Source organism: Hypanus sabinus, chromosome 16, assembly GCF_030144855.1.
Source record: "Hypanus sabinus isolate sHypSab1 chromosome 16, sHypSab1.hap1, whole genome shotgun sequence".
Classification (NCBI taxonomy): domain Eukaryota; kingdom Metazoa; phylum Chordata; class Chondrichthyes; order Myliobatiformes; family Dasyatidae; genus Hypanus; species Hypanus sabinus.
The window spans coordinates 76216703-76237967 of record NC_082721.1 but is presented as its reverse complement, the minus strand read 5'-3'; the positions used below and the strand labels follow the sequence as shown (position 1 = coordinate 76237967).

General features: G+C 42.2%; 1 protein-coding gene across 9 annotated transcripts in view; it reads right to left on the bottom strand.

Moving 5' to 3' along the window:
- Positions 1-1935: 1935 nt before the first annotated feature.
- LOC132406455 (GEM-interacting protein-like) overlaps positions 1936-21265 on the bottom strand; it is a 111546-nt gene continuing 92216 nt past the window's right edge. For 8 of the 9 annotated variants that reach the window (XM_059992168.1, XM_059992162.1, XM_059992163.1 and 5 more), the window contains 9 exons: positions 20827-20928; positions 15052-15144; positions 14192-14355; positions 12771-12959; positions 11934-12071; positions 10710-10930; positions 8517-8799; positions 6253-6373; positions 1936-3027 (listed from right to left, as the gene is read on the bottom strand). In XM_059992168.1, coding sequence (XP_059848151.1) covers positions 2195-3027; positions 6253-6373; positions 8517-8799; positions 10710-10930; positions 11934-12071; positions 12771-12959; positions 14192-14355; positions 15052-15144; positions 20827-20928 — 2144 coding nt within the window. In that variant the 3' untranslated portion in view covers positions 1936-2194. The remainder of the gene's footprint in view (positions 3028-6252; positions 6374-8516; positions 8800-10709; positions 10931-11933; positions 12072-12770; positions 12960-14191; positions 14356-15051; positions 15145-20826; positions 20929-21265) is intronic. The other variant, XM_059992165.1, reaches the window with a different exon arrangement.

Sequence of the window (21265 nt, the reverse complement as noted above, 5' to 3'; positions counted from 1 at the left end):
ACATAGGTGCAGGAAGACTTAGCTTATCCATAATGGGAATTTTCAGCCTCTCACTTGAATTTCTTTTGGTTGATTCGAGCACAAGGTGCTTTCTTGCCTTGCTGGCTGTCCAACCTCACTTGCTCCTAACACCTTCCGTATTCACGCACTTTTTCTCAGCCGTGCACGGTACTCATTTATTTTCTGTGTATAAACCTCATGCCAACCTCTGACACCATGTTATATTTGTTCTTAATAAAGACAAACCTGGTGTGAGTAAACACAAGCATATTTTATTCTCAACACTGTTCAATCAGAGCACGTGCCAGCTCACCATTGTCCCTTCTGGTTCCGCGATGAACTGCCTGCATTGCCCACTGGGATCTGAAGTTCTCTTTGTGCATGATAGTAACACAAGCCAAAGAGACCATTTCTCTCTAGTACAAATCTATGAAACTTGTAAGACCCTGAAGAGCGATAGGGTGAATGCTGAGATGTTTCCCCAAATGTACAGTTTCAGAAGGTGGCATAACTCAATCTCATTTCTCAGAAGTTCATGAATCTTTTGAAGACTGTACCGAGGACAACAGAGAGATTGTCATAGTGACACTCAGTAACTCAGATAGAGTTTTAGATATTAAGGGAATCGTGAGACAAGGAGGTTATGACAGAAGGCTGGTGGTGAGTTAAAGACCAGCCATGATTTCATTAAATAGTGAAGATGACAGGAGGGGGGTCAATTGTCCTACTCTTGTTTCTACTTCCTGCTATATTCCCATTCCTTTTAGACTAATTCAGAAGTTCAGTGGCAATTTGAAGCCTAGTTATTGAGCCAGATTCAAGATATTTCTAAAAGTGTTTTCTGTGCTCTTGGAGCAAAGCTTGGGCAATCTCTGGATCTTTAAATCTAGTTCCAATTCAGAGGTTACCAGCTCTTTCAAGCATTATGTTTCTGTTGGACAGGACACAGCACCACAGAGAAGCATTTTTTTTTAAATAGCAACCTAGATCTTCTCTTTCACAGAGACCCTCAAGACTCCCAAACTAAGGATCACCCATAATTCCTTTAGAACACAAGAAGCGGATTATATGACATAGTCATTTGAACACTCAGTAACTCTCTCACTGAAAGAGGAAGTTGTGAGTTTAATTCCCACTCAAGAGATTCAAGCACAAAATTCTACATTGCTACTTGAGTGCAGTATTGACCAAGTGTTGCAATGCTGGAGATGCTATCGGGTAGATCAGTCTTTTATCCTCTTATCACCTCATTGCAAGGAGTAACAGAGGGGATTCTGCTCACTGTCCTGACCTGTATTTATCTTTCAAACACAATCATGTAAGACACACAGAATGCTGGAGGGACAGCAGGCCAGGCAGCATCTAGGCCAGTTGACAGTTTGGGCTGAGACCCTTCATCTGGACTGGAAAAAGAGATGACGAGTCAGAGTAAAGAAGTGGGGGGAGGGGAGGGCATAACCACATGGTGATAGGTGAAACCAGGAGTTGGGGGGGGGGGGGGTAGAAAGGGTGAAGTAAAGAGCTGGGAAGTTAATTGATGAAAGAGATACAGGACTAGAGAAGAGGGTATCTGATATGAGAGGACAGAAGGCCATGGACAAAAGGTGGGGGGGTGGGGGGGGAGGAGCACCAAAGGGAGGTGATAGGCAGATAAGGAGATAAGGTGAAGGAGAGGGGTAGGGACATTATCGGAAGTTTGACAAATCAATGGTCATGCCATCAGGTCGGAGGCTACCCAGACGGAACATAAAATGTTGCTCCTCCAACCTGAGTGAGCAGAGAAATGAATTGGCATTTTCATGCTCTTTGGCTCACCTGCCCTGACTATCATACTACGTTAGGAATCTGGAGACCTTCGACCGTGATCCTCCAAAATACACGGTAAGTGGAGCTCCCACTAATGTTACACTGAATTAACTGGATATCAAACCCATAGTTGTTCGCAGTCTTTATCACATTGAAGAATGTCTATTATACATATAAAATGTCTTAAGGAATCACAATTATGACAAAATATATGTTTCTCTCTGTATAGGAGAACATTTGCAAAATATATACTTGTCCTATTTCACAATGCTTGGGTCATCCATCTCATGTGGCCTCTCTCCATCTGCTCCCACTCTCTTGCTTGACTCTTCATTTTGAGGGGGTCAGAGGTTGGACTGACACTAGTGCGTCGTCACTGCCCCGTCAATCACACGAAATAAGCCTTCCTGTCCTCGAGGTGCTGCCTGTGACGCAGCACGTGCAGCATCCTCGCCACGTCCCGCCGGTCCCTGACCTGTGTCAACGTCTGCTCGCTCGAGGTGTTGTTTGATTGGTTCGTGTTCAGTTCGGCGCCCGCGTGCTCCATCTCGAGGTGCCCCTGTGGGTCCGGGTGCTGCTCCGGCTCTGTTTTGGGGTGCCCCAGCTGGTCAGTTACTTCGCCCTTTTCGGCCATGTGCTGCGGCCACTCCATCCCGAGGCTCCCCTGTTGGGTGCTGCCATTATTGTCACTTGCGGTGGCCGCGTGCTGGGTGTGCTCTGTTTCAAGGTCCCCTAGATGTACTATTGACACTGAGCCCTGGCCGCCATCAGGCGCTGATGGAAATGCAGCCACCTCAGTGCTCTCCACCCGCCGCCTTTCCTGCAGTTTGGACACCAAGCGAGCCGTTCCCACCGTCATCTCAAACCGTTTGTGCTTGCCGCCAGAACGTCGCAGCGTGCCGCTGTCTGGTGACGAGCTGCGGCTGGAGCCGGTGGTTTTGGCCCGCGCCCGCCTCTCGGTGTCTGCGGCCGCCGCCCCACAATCAGCTGCCGCCAGGTCGGGTGACTCTGCTGTCGCCGGCATGTTGGCCGTGATGATGGGAAGGGCCGATGGCCTCGGGATGACGGGCCGGGTCTTGGCCTGACCGTACCGCTGGTATTTGCCAGGCTGCCGGTTGAAGGTGCTTCGCGGGGAGCAGTCAGTGCCGCCATCGCATTCCGCATCCTGGCTGTCCAGAGAATGTGTGTCTTCTGAGCCAGCTCGCAGTCTGTCCACCAGACCTGCAGCATGAGGAAGATATGGAAAAAAAAATCAATGCACCGTGTATGGGAGAGAGTCCCAGACCTGGGGAATGAGAGTGAAGTCATTGTAGGGTAGTGGAAATTACTCTGAGGCTACCATAGACCCAAGGGACCGATTAGCCTCTTCCTATCCTGTTATCACTCACAGACCTGAACATCATTAAGATGAGCAGTTTCTGTAGTTTTCTTTATCAATTACCTTTCTCTGTGCTGGTGGGATCATAAATTAATGGCAGGAAAGTGGCAAACAATAAAAAAATGCAGTTCCTGAAAATCTATAATAAAATCATTAAACTGCAACAGGCCAGGCAGTGTCCATGGAGGAAGAACCAGATGGTGGGAAAACCATGTTTGACTCATTGGACTAAAATGGGCTGTAGGTTAATCGTATTTAGAGTGACAGGTCATCAAGTGGTTCTCTAGGCAATGAAAGATTTTTACTTTTTACTAAATGAGCAGGCAGTTGGATCTTTGGCCGAGGAAACTTTGTTTTTCCTGGCCCCCTCCTCCATTCTTGTTAAGTACCGCCGATTATTGAGAAGCAAAAAACTTAAGTTATTGGAAACTTGAGAACGCTAACTTGGAGGTATTCCAGTCAGGTAGCTACTTGGGGAGAGGCATGGTTAATATTTCAGGTCAATGGCCTTTTGTCAGAATTGCAAAAAATTAGAAAACAAGGATGTTATGGTTGTGAGTGATGAGATGTTGGCTAAGATTATACATTGCTATATCAAAAGCTGATTATCACCACTGATTTGCCTGCAGTGTATATAGAACATGTTGAATGAGATAAACAAGAAAATTTCAGTTTCCATCTTTAATTCTTCATGAAATTCTGATCTGTGACTGTCTTCTCCAATTTAAGCTCATGGAACATGTTCCACCTTGGCATGTTTCAGCCTTCGAGTGAATACTTGTTACTTATTCTGATCTGGGATGAAGGCATTCAGAATATTGGGTCCATGCCAGTTCTGTATATTTCCTTTAGTTCCCTTTACCCTTGCAAGTTTTCAATTCTTTTTCAACGAGTCCACACTAAAAAAAAGTAATTTAGTGTAATTGACATTTAAACTACCAGCACATTTATGAGAAGAGTGAGCAGAAACGGAAACTCATGCTGTTATTTCACAGCAAGAATTTCCAAACTGCTCATAGATCGTACCCAAGGTTAGGATTAAACCAGAGGTTTCTCTCTCCACAGGAGCTTGAATATTTTCAGCATTTGCTTTAGATTTCTAGTAATCACCCTGCACTACATTTCAGTTTGAATGTTCTCCCTACTGCCTTCATCTACCCTTCCTATTTACCCTGCTGCAGTGATGATCAAGCCTTTGCTGAGATGGTGTCAGCAGCATCTGAGGCTCACTACACATTACATTGTTCTATCCATTCCTCCTGCAAACTGAAACAGATGTTTTCGCACTTTCCAGTTGTGAAGAAAAGCTTGAAATGTTAATTCAGTTTCTTTTCCTGCAGATGTTGCTTGAGCTGCTGAGTACCTCCCGGTTTTCTGATTCTTTTTCTGTCTGCCAAGGGAAATTAATCCTTTCTGTTCACACCTCTGAGCTCTCTTCACTTTCTTAGCTCAATCTTTTCAGTTTCAAATAAAACCACTTCGGTCTGGTCAGTTTGTCCCCACTACTACAATTGTCCAGTCCAGGCTTTGTCTTCAGATTTCTCTGCACTCTTCTGTTATGTCAAGTCTGTCGCATGGTGACCAGAGGTGTATATGATTTAACCTGACGAGGGGTCTTGGCCCGAAACATTAACTGTTTTTTCCCATCCATAGATGCTGCCTGACCTGCTGAGCTCCTCCTGCACATTGTGTGTATTGCTCTAGATTTCCAGCATCTGCAGTACGCCTTGTGTCTATGGTTTACTCTGACCAAACTGGTGAAGCATACAGTTCCAACATGATCTTCCTACTTTATTGGTAAGTCATTAATTATGCTAAATTTCATTTATTTTAATTTTTACCCATTTATCTATTTATTTATTATGTAGCTATTTATTTATCTATCTATCTATCTATTTATTTATTTATTTAGCAATATAGCACGGAATAAGAATAAACCCTAACCTAATCACAGTAAAATTTACAATGGTCAACTAACCTACCTAGTACATCGTTGGACCGTGAGAGGTAGCCGGAGTGTCCAGGGAAAGCTCACGCCTTCCATGGGGAGGACGTACAGATTTCTTTCAGATGACTATGGAACTGATCTCTGAACTCCGATGCTCCAAGCCGTAGTGACGGCCACGTCTTCCTATCTACCTTAAGTCATGGATCTGCATTCCTCCTGTTCCTGTACACTGCTCAGGTCAGTATCTTAAAAGTTACTGTGTATTTCTTGTTTTTTTTTTTGAGTATTGAATTCCAGAGAGGCAATTTTCAAAAAGGGAGATTATTTAGGGGTGGGTTGGTGGTGAATAGCCAAAGTGAGGAGGTGTTAGGGACAGAGTAAAATGGATTTGAGATCAAATGGGAAAGATGCAGTCAGGGGAAGAGTGGGCTGGTGGAAAGGAGGATTCTGGGGATGACTACACACAGGGAGCTGGACTGCATTCATTCACTTTGTCCTGTACTGTTCTGTTTCCTGCTGAAGTCCTTCTTCACCTTTAGATCAGCTGATTTATTCCAAAAGCGATAAAGACTCAATCGTCTTACTCCCCACCCATTGCTCTTCCCTAGTCCATTTTTAAATATTGATTATCATTATTATTCTGTTAACGTGTTCCATGTTATAATAAATATTATGGTTATTGTTCTTGTTTTAATGTCAGTATTTAATTTTGAATGTGTCTTTTTAGATATTTATCATGCTCCTATGCTCATAACTAAACTACATATACTTGTTTGTGGTACTATGAAGCAAATTTCATTTGCCATTCTGGTATCTCAGAACAGTACAATAACATTTATTTGTACGCAGTGGGGAGAAAGAGCAGCCAGTCATTATTTTTAGGTACCCTTTGAGCTCCCTATTCGAGACATTTTTCCAACATGCCCTCACTCTATTGGAGAGCAATTCCTCATCACCAGAACTGTTTCATCCTTTGATGCTTAAATGTAACACCTCCAGCTCTTGACTATTTCTAAGCAGAGTCATCTCCATTCCAGCTTTAAACCCACTTTTACACCCTAAGAAGAGGTGGAAAAACAGTGTGTGATGTTGCTAATTTTAAGCGGGCCACATTACTCACCTGGCATCTCATAGCTATCCGAACTGACTCTTCGCTGGTCTTGTGTGTCATCCAGTGCTTCGTTTGATGAAGATCTGTCCGACACATATCCTTCACTTGAATGCCGCTTCAGAACCAGGCTCTGCGGTAAAAGAAACAAGTAAACATAGGAAGTGGTACAATTGTTCGTTAAAACTCCCTCAATACTCATTTCTTGCACTCTCCCCACCCCTAGTTAGGGAGTTGTATAGACCAGGTTCTAATTTCAACCCCCAACATATGCCAAATTAATTTTCCTGCTGGGATTGCAATGGAATTCATGAACTGAATGTCAATAATCATGATTTCAGTAAGTGGTAGGAAAATCCAATCAAGACTAGGATAGTAACTCCTGCTGGAAATACAGATCCTGGCCATGAGATGGGATGTTGGGAGAATGTTGCAACCTTTTTTGTTTTGCAGATACATGAGGTAGTTTTTTTTAACATCTTGAGGTAACTTTGATAATAAGATCTTCCTCCGTGCAGTGCAGAGGTTCTGTCTATATTGCTTCCTTAAGCTCTTGCACACTGGCTAGACTTTACAAACATAAAAAAAAAATTGCTTGGGGATAGATTTTACCTATCTGACTGGCTGACTCGTTAAAAAAGTTTTAAATTTTATTTAGCTTAAATATTTATTTTAAAAAGAAAACACCATCTGGATTAAAAAAAGAACATAATGGAAGATATGAAATAGAAGCAGGAGTAAATCCTTTGGCTCTTGTGTCTACTCTGCCATTAAATTTAAAAAACAGCCTTGATCTTAACACTGCATTTTTGCACTAAACCTATGACCCTAAATCCTGTCTTTATTGAATGATCCATCAATCTGTGGGCTTTGGGTCTGCTCTGGCTGCTTTGGGCTTTGTGCCTGAGCACTCACTTTTGTTCTAAATGTTATTTACCTACTTTTATTGTTTGCATAATTTGTTCTCTTCCCCACCCCCCTCCCCTGCATATTGGGTGCTTGTTGGTTTTTTTAATTTTTTGGGGTTTTTTTTGTTTTGTGGCTGCTTGAAAGGAGACAAATCTCAAGGTTGTCCAACTTATACATACTTTGATAATAAACGTAATTTGAACTTTGAGTTTGTTTTGAATATACTTGATATTTGACCACGAGCTTCTTGCTACCTGCTTTCTTTCAGTTTGGAGATTTTGAAGGTAGGGAGTATATTCACCTCCCACAGCACTTTCTATCCTGAGGGTTTATTTGCTTACAGTGCTATTAATTTGTCCAGTAATACTTTCGTTTTAAAAAAGCAACGCTAACTTACTTCAATTACCTTATTTTTCAAGACGATGTTACCCTGCTTTTTTTTCCTTATTTTCTGTGAACGCAGGTAAAATATGCTAATTGCCTTCCTCAGTGTAAATTCTTTTGACCCAAATCTGTGGAAGATTATCACTTAAATTTTCTTGTTTAAAGTTTTAAAAATCTACAATATTTTGTTTTCTTGCTCATCTACTTATTTTCTCCTCTTGTATTGACGCTCTGCTGAATTCTGATTTTTTTCTCAGCCTTAAAGTTCTTCTCAGCAAGGCTTTTCCTTTTGATTTAATGCTATCTAAAACTGCTCATGGTTGGACCATTTCTGAATCCTTGTGCCTCCAAGACATTAATGTTAGTTGTAAAACTATGTATTTACTCTTCAAACATTGGCCGTGGTTTAATGTCATACACTCGGTGTACAATACTAGATCTAAACACTATTGCTGTCAATTTAATTTACTCAGTCTATAAGTGCACTGAAGTTCTCCATTGATTATTTTCTGACTCTTGCTATATATATCATTTTCTGAAAACTTTACCGCAGCAGTTACTCTCCCATATATAATCAGTCTTATTTACCCAGATAGCACATCATCAAATTCTAAGATGAGCAGGCCTTGCATGCTTTGATTTTTATTTGTGAATATCAATAACCAGACCAGAACCTTTGTCTCGCCATGAAACATGGGGTGCTGTGTGTATCTAAACTGCTACCAACTAAGATCTTTGCCACTTTATACATTTTATAGTTTTAAAGATTCAAGACTGTTCACTGTCATTCTTCAGTACTCAAGTATAAAGGAGAATGAAGTGATTATCGCTCCAGATCTGATGCAGCATAAATAAACACAATAAGCATAAATAATACAATTAACATAAGTAAATAGATTAGCTTATATGTATGTCCAAGCAGTCTATAAGCCAATCTTATTTATATTCATTGTACTTTTTGGAATAATTATGCACATCTGTACCTCTATGGACTGGCTCCTGCCTTTTGCTGAATTCAGGTCCTCACCCACTCTACTTGCAGCAGATTCCACTGGAGAATTCCTCGCTGCAGGAGTCCAAGAGTCTTGCTTGGGCTCAAATATTTGATGGTAGTGCATGATTAGAAAATCTACAACTTGAGCCTGGTATCCCGAGTTCACCAGGGAAACTGCATCTTCTGGAGCTTGAGATCGAATTAGTGTGGGGCCAAAGATTATTCCCAAATTATTCGAAGACATTTTGTTTTCTTCACTTCGTTCCGCCACTCTGTAAGAGAAAAGAGATTGACTTTGCAGCTATAAAGACTTACAAGCCCTTACTTCCACATATGTGTATCTCACTGTGGTAAAGTCTTGACCCAACCAATAGCAACATTTAACTCCCTAGCTCCATGCTTATCGACTGCTTCCACAAATTCCATTAATCTCCTTGAACTAATTCAGAAACTGCAGAGGGCTTTCACTTGATGGGCTTTAGCTAGTCATCCAAACAGACCAATGGCTTGTTTATTTATTTAGAGACATAACACAGTAACAGGCTCTTCCAGCCCAATAAGCCTGTGCCACATAATTACATCCTGTGACCTACTAACCTGGTGCTGTAATGGCGTTGTACCACCCCAATAACAGGTCGGTGAAGCAATTTGGGTCGGTGTCCAATTTCTAAGGGGGTCGTAGAGCAACACGCGATTGAATTCTCAACACAGATTCTCAAATAACATGAAACACCTGTTGCTCATTTCCACATTGTAATATAAGTGTCACAAAGAAACTTCTCTACCGGTGAATAGCATTTCAGCTAATAAGCTTCCATGGGTTACCTCTGGTTCAACGTTGTGAGCCAGAATGGAATTCTTTACCTGACTGACATTAGCTGAGATTAACTGAGTTTACCTAACTCACACAGTTCTGACTTGGAACCGGTGAATGGGGAAATGCCCTGTCAAGCATAAGCCTGCATTATTTCCTTCTCTCTGAAGAGACGGGTATGCTTTGTCTTGATATAAACTTCACACTCTCACTTCTCATTGTCTTTTACTAGCCCAATGAAGTGGACTAGTAGTCAAGGTAGTACCTAAGGAACAGAGCTTGGCAACCATGTGTTAATATCTCCTTGCCCAGTTCCACAGACACAAGTTAACATTAATTTTGATTGCTAATTAAATGGTTCAATTCAAATTTATTTGTCATCCAACCATATATAAAAACTCATGAATACAACCAAACGAAACAGCGTTACTCCAGGGTCAAGGTGCAAAACACAGTAACAGTCACACACAGCACAAGGCACACATAGCTCGTATAAGGTGGAAAGATACAGCCACTAAATAAAAGAGTCCAGACTCAAGCCATCCGACACCACTGAACTCTGCAGACAACCTCAACAGAGCTTGTCTTCTGCTGGGTGTACACTGGGGTGGGGGGCAGCACCAGCCTGGACACTGTGCCGCTGATGCACCATCAATAATTCTGAGACGTGGGTTAAGGTGGGCTCTTATTGGCTGGAAGAAAGCACAAGACGCAAGTGACCATCACACGACATCCTGGAGACTGAGGAAGGGTCTGTGGCTCCAATCGCCTTTATACCGGGGTCTGTGGGAGGAGCCACAGGAGCAGTCAGCGGGGGGGCGTGTCCAGACAGGTATATGTAGCTCACCACAGCCGCACCGGTTTCAACACCTCTCTTCCAGCAGCTGTAATCAGGCAACACTGTGGCTTAAGGCCTAGTTCTAGCACATACAAGATAGCAAGTACATATAGGATACCAGTAATATAATTATTCAAAATGTATATGTACATAGTCCAGACCCCATCCATTATTCTGCTAAGTGAATACTGGGGTGGTGGGGATGATGTGTCACGCTGCCCACAGTGGACAAGTGATCATTAGAAACCATGGAAGCTGTTTGCCAACAGCTTTAGTTAACACAACCAAACACACCTGCAAGTCCATATTTATCACCTCAAGACATCTGACATGTTCTACATTCTGAGGTTGAATCCCTGCATAGTTTACGCAGGTTATAGCGGCAGCTTCTCTTCTCTCAAAGACATTAGTGACCTAACCTATTTGCCACGGTGCGACTAGAATTGCTGGTCTTTGATTTTCTCATACCACAGCCACTGTTCTCCTTTTCATTCCACATAAATTGAAATACAAGTCAATGTTAGGCCTACCTGAAGAGATGCCCGATAAGGTGCTCCAAAGTGTTGTAGTTGGAAACTGGAAGATTCTGCAGCAAATCCTTGGACTTCTGGATGAGCTGTTGTACTTTATCAGTTGCTGTGGGTGCTTCCTTGGTCTGACATTCCTTCAGCTCTTCACAGACCTGCTGTAACTCTTTGGCAAACTTCATAAAATCATCATAGAGGCTGAAGAGAACAATTGGCTCTGGGAGCTTTAGGTAATAAAATAGAAAGGCATATTTGAAATTGATAAGGGCATTACTGAAAAATTTGCTTTGTGTTACCCACCCACCCACCCACCCACCAGGACAGACACCAGTAGTATAGTCACATGACAACATTTAATGTGAAATTTAGTCAAATTACTACACTACTGACTTCTGTGCTCATGGGCACGAAGCAGAAAGCAGGACTGTCAGCAGATAATCAAGTGCAGTATTTAGCAAATGATCATAATTTATCCTAATCCCAACTTCTACTAGCAGTTTCCGGAAAGCTGACAAACCCATCTAGGAGCCAGAGAATCAAGATACACTGGAAATCAGTTGACTTTGTTAACGACATCTCTGTACTTTCCTGAGATGCACTTGGGATTTTCTGGCTCCATTTGGCTTGGTACCAATAATTGTGTGTATGTGGATTCCCAATTTCAATCCATTTATTCCTAATTGTGGAATTTCAACAATTTTTCCCTTTTGCTGTTGTGTTGGGCCAACTTTGGATTTTTCTTCGTTATTTGCTTTTGCTTAGGAGTATCCAAATTCTTGTACTCCTCGAACAGTTTGTTCAATATTCAGCCTCAAATTTAAATAAATTCAAATTACTTGTTCTCAATCTTCCACCTCAAGTTTCCAAAAGTATTTCGTGAACAAGTGGACAGGAATGAGGCAGGACACTGTATCACACAATAAAATGGCATGGGATAATTCACAATTTCACTGAAAACTGCAATGGAGATTCCTTAGGATGCATCACTGATTGTACTGCTGGATTACAGTATTACCATTTATAACATCAGAAAGCACTACATTGTCAAGGTTTGGGCCATGTATGTGAGCGAGCTTGTTCATATCAGCAAAATGAGCATCACAACCAACTATCGACTTGTGTACATGGGTCACTGACTTATTGTGGCAGCAGATTGTGACTACAGTTAAATATAAACATTTCCTTAGACAGCCGCAGACTGAACTGGTGTGCAGACCTTCAACTCACCTCTCGAAGGTACAGGGTTAACAAGTTTGTAATATCATGAGGCGAGTTTTCAGACATGTCAGTGAGGCCCCTCCCATTTTCAAAGGACTGGCGCAGTTTGGCGATGCGTATCTTTGAACCATTCATTCGATAGATGCCCTGCAATATGAAGGTTATTAAGCACAGTTTGATATCTAATTAAAAATGATCAGATGACAAATTAAACCTGAAGTGATACAAGAGTGTGACGCAAGGGGATTGTGGGATATGACAGTAACTTGGGTGTAAAGGAACACTCACACCTGCATTTACCCTCCCAAATCTCACACAAGACTGACTTGGAAACATACTGCTGGCCTTTCACTGTCACTAGGTTTCTTTTTTTATATTTTTCTTTAAGTTCTCTTAAAAATTATTTCTTTTTCTAAAAAAAAATTCCACCTCCACCTCCTTCCCCGCCCCCCTCATCACTAGGTTTCAATGCTGCAAGTCATTCCCCAACAGCACTGTGGGTGTACCCTCACCAGAAAAAGCACTGGTGTTCGAGGAGGCGGCTCAGTGGGAATTGTGAACAAGCATAAATGCCAGTGATGCCCAGAGTAAAATTAATAATAAAATTGGTTTTGGGTTGGGTGAGGTGAGTGGTTGCTGTTGTGGAGAAAGGATACAGCAGCACATTGGTTTATGTACAAAATAATAGCCTTAGTGGACAGCACTTGACACATTCACACAGATATTGAGTGTTGGAGTCTGCCAGGCTTTCTAATTGTAAGTAGTGCCTGCCTGCCTATACCCCGATTCTATGCAGTGTTCCTCTGCATACAGTTACATTCTGAATTGCTGCCTTCATGACCCTACCTGTACGTCCATTGCCCGTCGCTCTAACTCTGCTGTGCAGTTTCTGATAATGAAAGGCACCTCATCAGCTGACTCTCTCGGTGCCTGAGCAAAGTCGACTCCAAATAGAGAGATCTTGGTCTGCAGCTTACGGTGCCCACACAAAATTGCAGTGGACTCGAGACACTTTCTATGACATGCCAGGTAACACTGTAAAGAGTAAACACCGAAATTAAACACAGACACTACCAGTATTACTATGCTTATAATGATCCAAAAAGAGTGCCATACAACTTGGTGCAGAGACATGCTTTCGATAAAAACTCAAGATTTTCTGCTGTACATTGAGGCCACAATGCCCTTAGTGCAAATGTAGACAAGGTGAACCTCCATTCCTTTTTCCATATCAATGCCAAATTCTGAACTTCAAGTGAATGGACAACTCACTTCAGAGATCTGCCAGTATTTTACACTAAAGAGATGTTCCCAGCCCTCTCTAGTCTTTTCCAACAGAGACTAAAAAAGTCAGGGTCTTAAGGGGAACCCAGCAGATGATGAAGCTGATAGGTTATTGGATCACTGTGCATTAATAGCAGTTGACAAACCCTGGGTGCAGGCTGCACCAGGTATGGCTTTCCTGTTGAGATTTATTAGTGATAATTTGACAACAGTTCTCGGAACAGGATCACAAATTGACCACCTTGTCCCTTAATTTTCCCATAAAATCTCAATTTTTTTGCTGAGTTATAGTTCTTTGTGAGCCCCATGGTATCTTGCCACACAGCTGTATGTTACACAAGGGTATTGTTAGCCTGTATTTACAAACAGTATTTTGGAATCCAGAGGATTCCTGAAGAACAGGATCCTGAACAAATGAGGATTTAAGGAGTAAATTAAGGAAGTAAATCTGAGGATTTGACATCCTCTCCCCACTGCACATACTGGTCACTAGTTATCGCAAATGAACCTACGGCACCAAACCTTATCTCCTGGTGCACCCAAGGAGGATAAAGCATCAGGAATACAAGCCCCAACTTAGGCCAGTGCACCAGCCCAGATCAGCCATCACATCACAGATTGGGTGGACTTGGTTCACTCACAAATGTTAATTTATTCTTCCAAACCAAATGCAAGCATCTTTTAGCAAAACACATACACACAAAATCCTGGAGGAGCTCAGTAGGCCAGGCAGTATCTGTGGAAAAGAGTAAATAGTCGCTGTTTTGGGCCGAGACCCTTCATCAGATTTTCCTTTGTCTAGCCTGCTGAGTTTCCCCAGCATTTTGTGTGTGTTGCTTTGATTTCCAGCATCTGTAGGTTTTCTCTTATCTGCAAACATCTTTTGGCCAGCTTTTCAATTTTTTTCTTAAGTTCCTTTGGTTCAGTTCAAATATCAAAACTGCTGTTTACAACAAAATCACATTTAAGTCGCCTGTTCTCACCTCCTCGCACTCAGCACCATTCACCACAATAAGGCTGTCACACTCTCGGCATTTGGTTGGGGCCCTGAGTTTCCGAAATCGGTGTGTTTGTGCAGCTTTAGATAGCACACAGTTTTTGAAAGTTGTTGGGGTTTTCGATGTCTCATTAAGTAAATCTGTCAAATCTGAAAAATAAAAAGATTTTAAGGTGAATCAAGACACTACATTTTCTCATCCACTCCTCTCCCTTCATATTTCTTTATTCCCTCTTCCCTGCTTTATCCTTTTTCTAATTGTTGTTTTTCTCCTCCATGACCCCCCATTTCTATTCTCTCTTTTCTATTTCACCATTCTGTTATTTCATTTCCCTTTTCCTCCATCCCTCCGTCTCAACGGGTTCCTCTAAGATATTTCATGAATTCCATAATTTCACTATTTCCTCATCAATATCTCTCTTCATTTACCAAATACACATTTCTTAATTTTTCTCATCACCCCTACCTTCATTGTCTTTCATCACTGTTGTATTTCTCAATTTTTCAACACTTTGTCACACCTTCACTTCTCCCTTCTCTCCCATCCCTCAAGTTCCTTGTGCTTCCATCTGCTTCTACAGGAGCAGCCTCATTGGAGTTGGTTGTTGTTTGGTTACTTGGAGGGTTCATTATTGCTAACAAATGATCTGTCCCTAATTTGCTGTGGGCATTTCTACCTTGGACATCCCACCATTTTCAATAGGCTTTTTCCAGGTAACTAGTTCATGCAAAAGTAGATATAAGGGTTCACTATCTTCATTCAGATCCTATTTACATATATATGCAATGTGGGACAAATTGGATCCCATCCAATTCTCAAATTAGACTTAAACCCCTGTGGCATACCATTATCTTGTAAATAGCTCCCATCCCTTTCATCGAAATCATCTGGAGACATCCCTGGTACTGTGGTCTTTGGAAATTTTCTTCCAAAATGAGCTGTTTTTTAAAAAAAAAGCAAAATTTCAGTTGATTCCAGTCTTTTTATTGATTCATTCAATTTTTGCGATCTGGGTGTTGCTAACAAAGCCAACATTTATTGCCAATTTCTAATTGCTCTTGAGAAGATGGTGGTGAGCTGCCATTTTGCTTTTTTTTGGATTCACTCTAGTCCTTTTGGTGATTGGTGTGATCCTCAAGATGGATGGGCAGCTCAAGCGTTTAGACAGTGAGAAAGTGTGGGTAGTATTTTCTAAATTAGGTTCAAGGTCAATTTGCAAATGCCAATGTTCTCATGGGTCTGCTGCGCTTGGCCTTCTTGGTAGTAGAAGCTGTGGATTTGGGAGATATTGTTGCAATAACCTAGCTTAGTAAACATAGTGAATTTTACTTATGTTTCACACTTTTGTTTCACAAAATTGCAATGGACTTGAGACACTTTCTATGACATGCCAGGTAACACTGTAAAGAGTAAACACCGAAATTAAACACAGACACTACCAGCGTTTCTATGCTTATAATGAAGCAAAAAGAGTGCCATACAACTTGGTGCAGAGATGTGCTTTCGATAAAAACTCAAGATTTTCTGCTGCACATTGAGGCCACAATGCCTTTAGTGCAAATGTAGACAAGGTGAACCTCCATTCCTTTTTCCACATCAATGCCAAATTCTGAACTATGCAGCTATGCAACTATGCAGCAGTTGTGTCAGGAACAAATATGTAGGGTGATACCAATCAAGAGGATTTATTCTGGTTTGTACTAAGATTCATGAGTATTGTTGAAAAGGCAGGTGGACAATATTCTGACATGCACTGACTTGTGCTTTTGTAGATGGTTGAAAGACTTGGGGTTTCATTAGATAGGTCATTCAGTACAGAATAAGCAAGATTTAGAAGCTAAAGAATCTATGTGACTGAAAGACTGGTTCCTGATCACTGGATTGTGATGGGAGATCTTGGCAATGAATATTCCAAGGGTAGATGACTGCTCTCACTTTTATTGGAGCTGGTCTTTCCTGGCACTTGAACGCTGTGGACGTTGCTTGCTGCTTACCAGCCCACATTCTCTTGCTGGTTTGAGCTGCCACATTTAAGTCCGCCCCATTTTGGCATGATTTCAGTGTGACACAACATGACGCTGGTGCCTTTGGTGTAAAGACAGGACATTCTCCACAGTTCAGTGGTCACATTCATCAGCTACTGAGAAGCCGGTTATAGTTCCTCATTCAAAAAGCATTTGGCATTCCTACAACTTTCACTGCTCTTCTAAGTGTTTAATGTGGACACTCAATGATTCACCAGCTGAACAAGGACCATCAGGGAATGGGAAAGTGGTTTTCTTTCTCATATTTGGTATGATGCCATGGGGCAATGCTGGGGGCTTCAGCAGTTACACCCTCCTGCTTCATGAGTCACACTTTCCTGACAGCAAGGTTCTGCAGGTCAGGCAGCATCTATGGAAATGAATAGACAGTTGATATTTCTGGCTGAGGTCCTTCTTCAAGACTGAGAAGGAAGGGGAAGATGCCAGGAACATTATTTACTGTAACTTTATTTTCCAAATGACTTAAACATCTTTAGTTCTTAATTGGTTTAAGCTACACAAACATTGCAGTGTTATCACCATGGCCACTGTAATTGCAAGGCAACCTGAAACATGGACCTCACCATTCTCTTCTGCTTACAATAGAATAGTATTCTCTCAGACAAGACCAGACATTCACATTCCTTTTAAATGGAGACTGAATAGGTTTTCAACCATTTCCTGATTCCAATCCCACTCAACTCTTCATGTTTCCACTTCTCACTGATGTTGATCCTTAATGAGCTAAGCAGATAAATAGAAGTAGGACTGGAAAGTTCAGCGTCTTGCATTAGCTTCAACATTTCATATCATTTTGGCTGATCTATTATGTCTGAACCATTCCCTGATTTGTTTAAAATTCAATAATCTAATCACCTGTCCTGAATATATTTTATGACTGAGCTGATTAGATAATTCTGAAGTTCATTATTTTCTGGATTGGGATTAAACATTCATATTTCATCTTTAATTCTGTGAAATTTAGTTCCAGCCAGGGGATGTAGCATCCTTGCATCTACCCTGCCAAACCATTAGGATTTTGCATGTTTCAATGAGATTGGCTCTCATTCTTCTAAACTCTAGACATATTTTCTCAATATGCTTTATTTCTTTTCATAGAACAGTATCTCTTCCCCAAAAAATGATAGAAGTTGTATTGTAAATGACCCACTCTGCTCATGGACTGTCTGTCCCACTCCCATCGGTGAGGAGGCTGCGTAGTATCACACCAGGACCACCAGGCTCAAAAACAATGACTTTCCCCAAGTAGCAGGGCTGATCAACACCTCCACCCACCAATATAACCCCTCACACCCCCAACCACCACTATTTTCTACGTACAGACACTCCTATGCCTAACATCACTTTATGGATATAAAAATCAATCTATGTACATAACTCAAACAAGAGAAAATCGGCAGATGCTGGAAATCCGAGCAACACACACAAGATGCTGGAGGACCTCAGCAGGCCAGGCAGTATCTATGGTAAAGAGCAAACAGTCAGTGCTTTGGCCGAGAACCTTCATCAGAACTGGAGAAAGGGAGGTATCGGAACTGGACCAGAAACCTGACCACAAAAGATCCACAAACCAGCTTGTCCAGGTAGACCCACTGCTTCTGCTTGTTCCTGTCCCATTGAACTTATATCTACATACCTCAACTTCTGTTTTATTTCCCCCCACCTCTCCCAGTTCAGTTCCTTCCTACCTACATCTGTGACACTTCACATACTCTGGATCTTTTCAATGACTTCAAGTTCCCTGTCCCCAATCACCTCATTTTCACCATGGAGGTCCAGTCCCTATACACCACTATTTCCCCATCAAGAGAGCCTTACAGCTCTCCATCTCTTTCTAGGTAACAGATCCAACCTGTTCCCCTCCACCACTACTACCCTCCGTTCTCACTCTCAATAATTTTCTCACTCTCACTAGTTCTCACTCTCAATAATTTATTCTTCGGTTCCTCCCACTTTCTTCAACCCAAAGGTGTAACCATGGTCACTCGCATGAGTCCCAGTTATGCCAGCCTTTTTGTTGGCTACGTGGAACAGTCTATATTCCAAGCCTATCACTCCACAACTTTTCTTACGCTGCATCAACAACTGCATTGGGCTTCTTCCTGCACCCATGCTGAACTCCTCAATACCATCAATTTTGCCTCCAACTTCCACCCTGATTTCAAATTTATCTGGACCATTTTTGACATATCTCTCCCCTTACTCAATCTCTGGAGACAGTTTATCTACCAATATCTTTTATAAACCTACTGATTCTCACAGCTACATGTACTATACTTCTTATCATCCTGTCACTTGTAAAAATGCCATCCCCTTTTCTCAGTTTCTCCACCTTCGCTGCATCTGCTCTCAGAATGAGGTTTTTAATTCCAGAACTAATGAGATGTCTCCTTCTTCAAAAGAAGGGGCTTTCCTTCCTCCACCATCAATGCAGTCTTCATCTGCATCTTTTCCATTTCGTGCACATCTGCCCTCACCCCATCCTCTCGCCACCCTACCAGGGATAGGGTTCCTCTTGTCCTCACCTACCATCACAATAGCCTCTGTGCCCAGCACATACTTCTTCATAACTTCTCTCATCTCCAGTGTGATCTCACCACCAACCACATCTTTCCCTCCCCCTAATTTCTGCTTTCTGCAGGGATCACTCCCCACACAACTCCCTTGTCCATTCATCCCTCCCCACTGATCTCCCTTCCAGCACTTATCCTTGCAAGTGGAACAAGTGCTACACCTGCCCCTACACCTCCTCCCTTCACTACCATTCAGGGCCCTGAACAGTCCTTCCAGGTGAGGCAACACTTCATCTGTGAGTCTGTAGAGGTCACCTACTATATCTGGTGTCCTGGTGTAGCCTCCTGTAAATCAGTGAGACCTGATGTAGATTGGGAGATCACTTTACCGAGCACCTTCACTCCACCTGCTACAAAAAGCAGGATGTCCCAGTGGCCACCCATTTCAATTCGACTACCAGTTTCATTCCAATAATTCAGTCCATGGACTTCTCTACTGTCGTGAAGAGGCCACACTCAGGTTGGAGGGGCAACACCTTATATTCTGTCTGGGTAGCCTCTAACCTGATGGCACGAACATTGGTCTTTTCAGCTTTTGGTAATTGCCCCCCCCCTCACCATTCTCATTCCCCTCTCTCACCTCATCTCCTTACTTGCCCATCATCTCCCTCTTGTGTTCCTCCCTCTTCCTTTTCTTCCATGGTCTTCTGCCCTCTCCTATCAGATTTTCCCCTTCTCCAGTCCCTTATCTTTTTCACCAATCAGCTTCCCATTCTTTACTTCATCCCTCCCTCCCCCAACTTCACCTATCACCCATCGCCATTTACTTCTTCCTCCCCCTTCCTCCAGGCTTCATGCTCTAACTTCTCAACTCTTTCTTTCTAGAACTGATGAAGGATTTTGGCACAAAACGTCAACTGTTTACTCTTTTCCCTCGATGCTGCCGGGCCTGCTGAGTTCCTCCAGCATTTTGTGTGTGTTGTTACGGATATATGCTGCCTTATGCATTTATAACATTGCATTTATTATTGCGTTCTTTATCTTTTGTGTATTTTTTTGTGCTGTACCTGATCTGAAGTAACAACTATTTTGTTCTCCTTTAGACTTGTGTACAGGAAATGACATTAACTAATCTTGAATCCTCTTCCTTGTATGTGGTCAGTAGATTCACGTACAATATTCCAGTTACAGTCTCTCACTAGTCTACACAATTGCAGTGAAATGTTCTTTACTTTCAAACTGAAGAACTTGTACAGGGTTAATGTACGCTTTTGTCTTCCTGCTTCCTTCTTTTGCATATTAACTTCAGTAATCTGTGGTGACTCCATGGTTCCTCTGAACACAGTTTGCAGTCATACACCATACAGCTCAGTAGTGTAGTAGTTAGCACAATGCTTTATGCTATAGATGACCCAGGTTCAATTCCCACTGCTGCCTGTAATGACTTTGTACATTCTCTCTGTGACCCGTGTGGGTTTCCTCCGGGTGCCCCAGTTTCCTCCCACAGTCCAAAGATGTTCCGGTTAATTGGTCATTGTAAACTGTTCCGTGATTAGGCTCGGATTAAATTGGGGGATTGCTGGGTGGCGTGGCTTGAAGGGCAGGAAGGGCCCGTTCTGTGCTGTATCTCAATAAGTAAACCAATAAAATATTCTGATTTTATACATTTTCATGTGTTTTTCCATCTTGATTTCCATTCACGCATTCATTTGATCTGTCCATATCACTGCCACCTCATCCAAAGCATTCATAAAGACTCTGAGAGATTAGGGCTCAGCACGGACTTTTGCAGCGTCCACTAAACACAACTTCCTAAAATGAAAATGATCAATACTGCTGCTGTTGTGTCCATTAACCACTCCTCACCTTCAATCTCATGCTCCAATGTCATTCAATAATCTCTTCTTTGGTTACACCAACTACGTCAAATCATTGGTTTCTCTGTACCTATTCCCAAACTCTCAAAACAAGTGTGCCAAACATGAGTACCCTTCCAATAATCTGTGCTAGCTGCCCAATCTTTTAATGTCATCTTGTAACAATGCTTTCTTTTGGCATTTACCTGGACTGGACATCGGTGAATCAAGGGAACGAGACTCGCTGCTGATGCCGGTGCTGTCTGAATCACTTAAACCAGCTTTAACTCCAGCTATATTCTGAGTTGCTGCAACAAAAAAAAACAAGTTCTTGAATCTGTTCCTGAACTCTTGACATTTCCCAACATGGATGTAAAATGCTGAGGGGCATCTCAAAGAATTATAAAGTTGGACAAAATTGCTGGGTTGGGGGCTGGCCCCTACAGTGCTGCTCTCCAGTGTTGGCTCCCCAGAAGACAAACTGGATTGCCTTCATCTGTGGCTGACCTTGCATGAGATAAGATGCTGCTGCAGGCTTGCTATTGTAGAAACATGGCTTCAGGCACTATCAATCTTTAGGTCATGCCACTCAGGGACTTGAGCTAATATTATCTTTGTGACTAAGTGCTCTGTGGGTGATGGTAA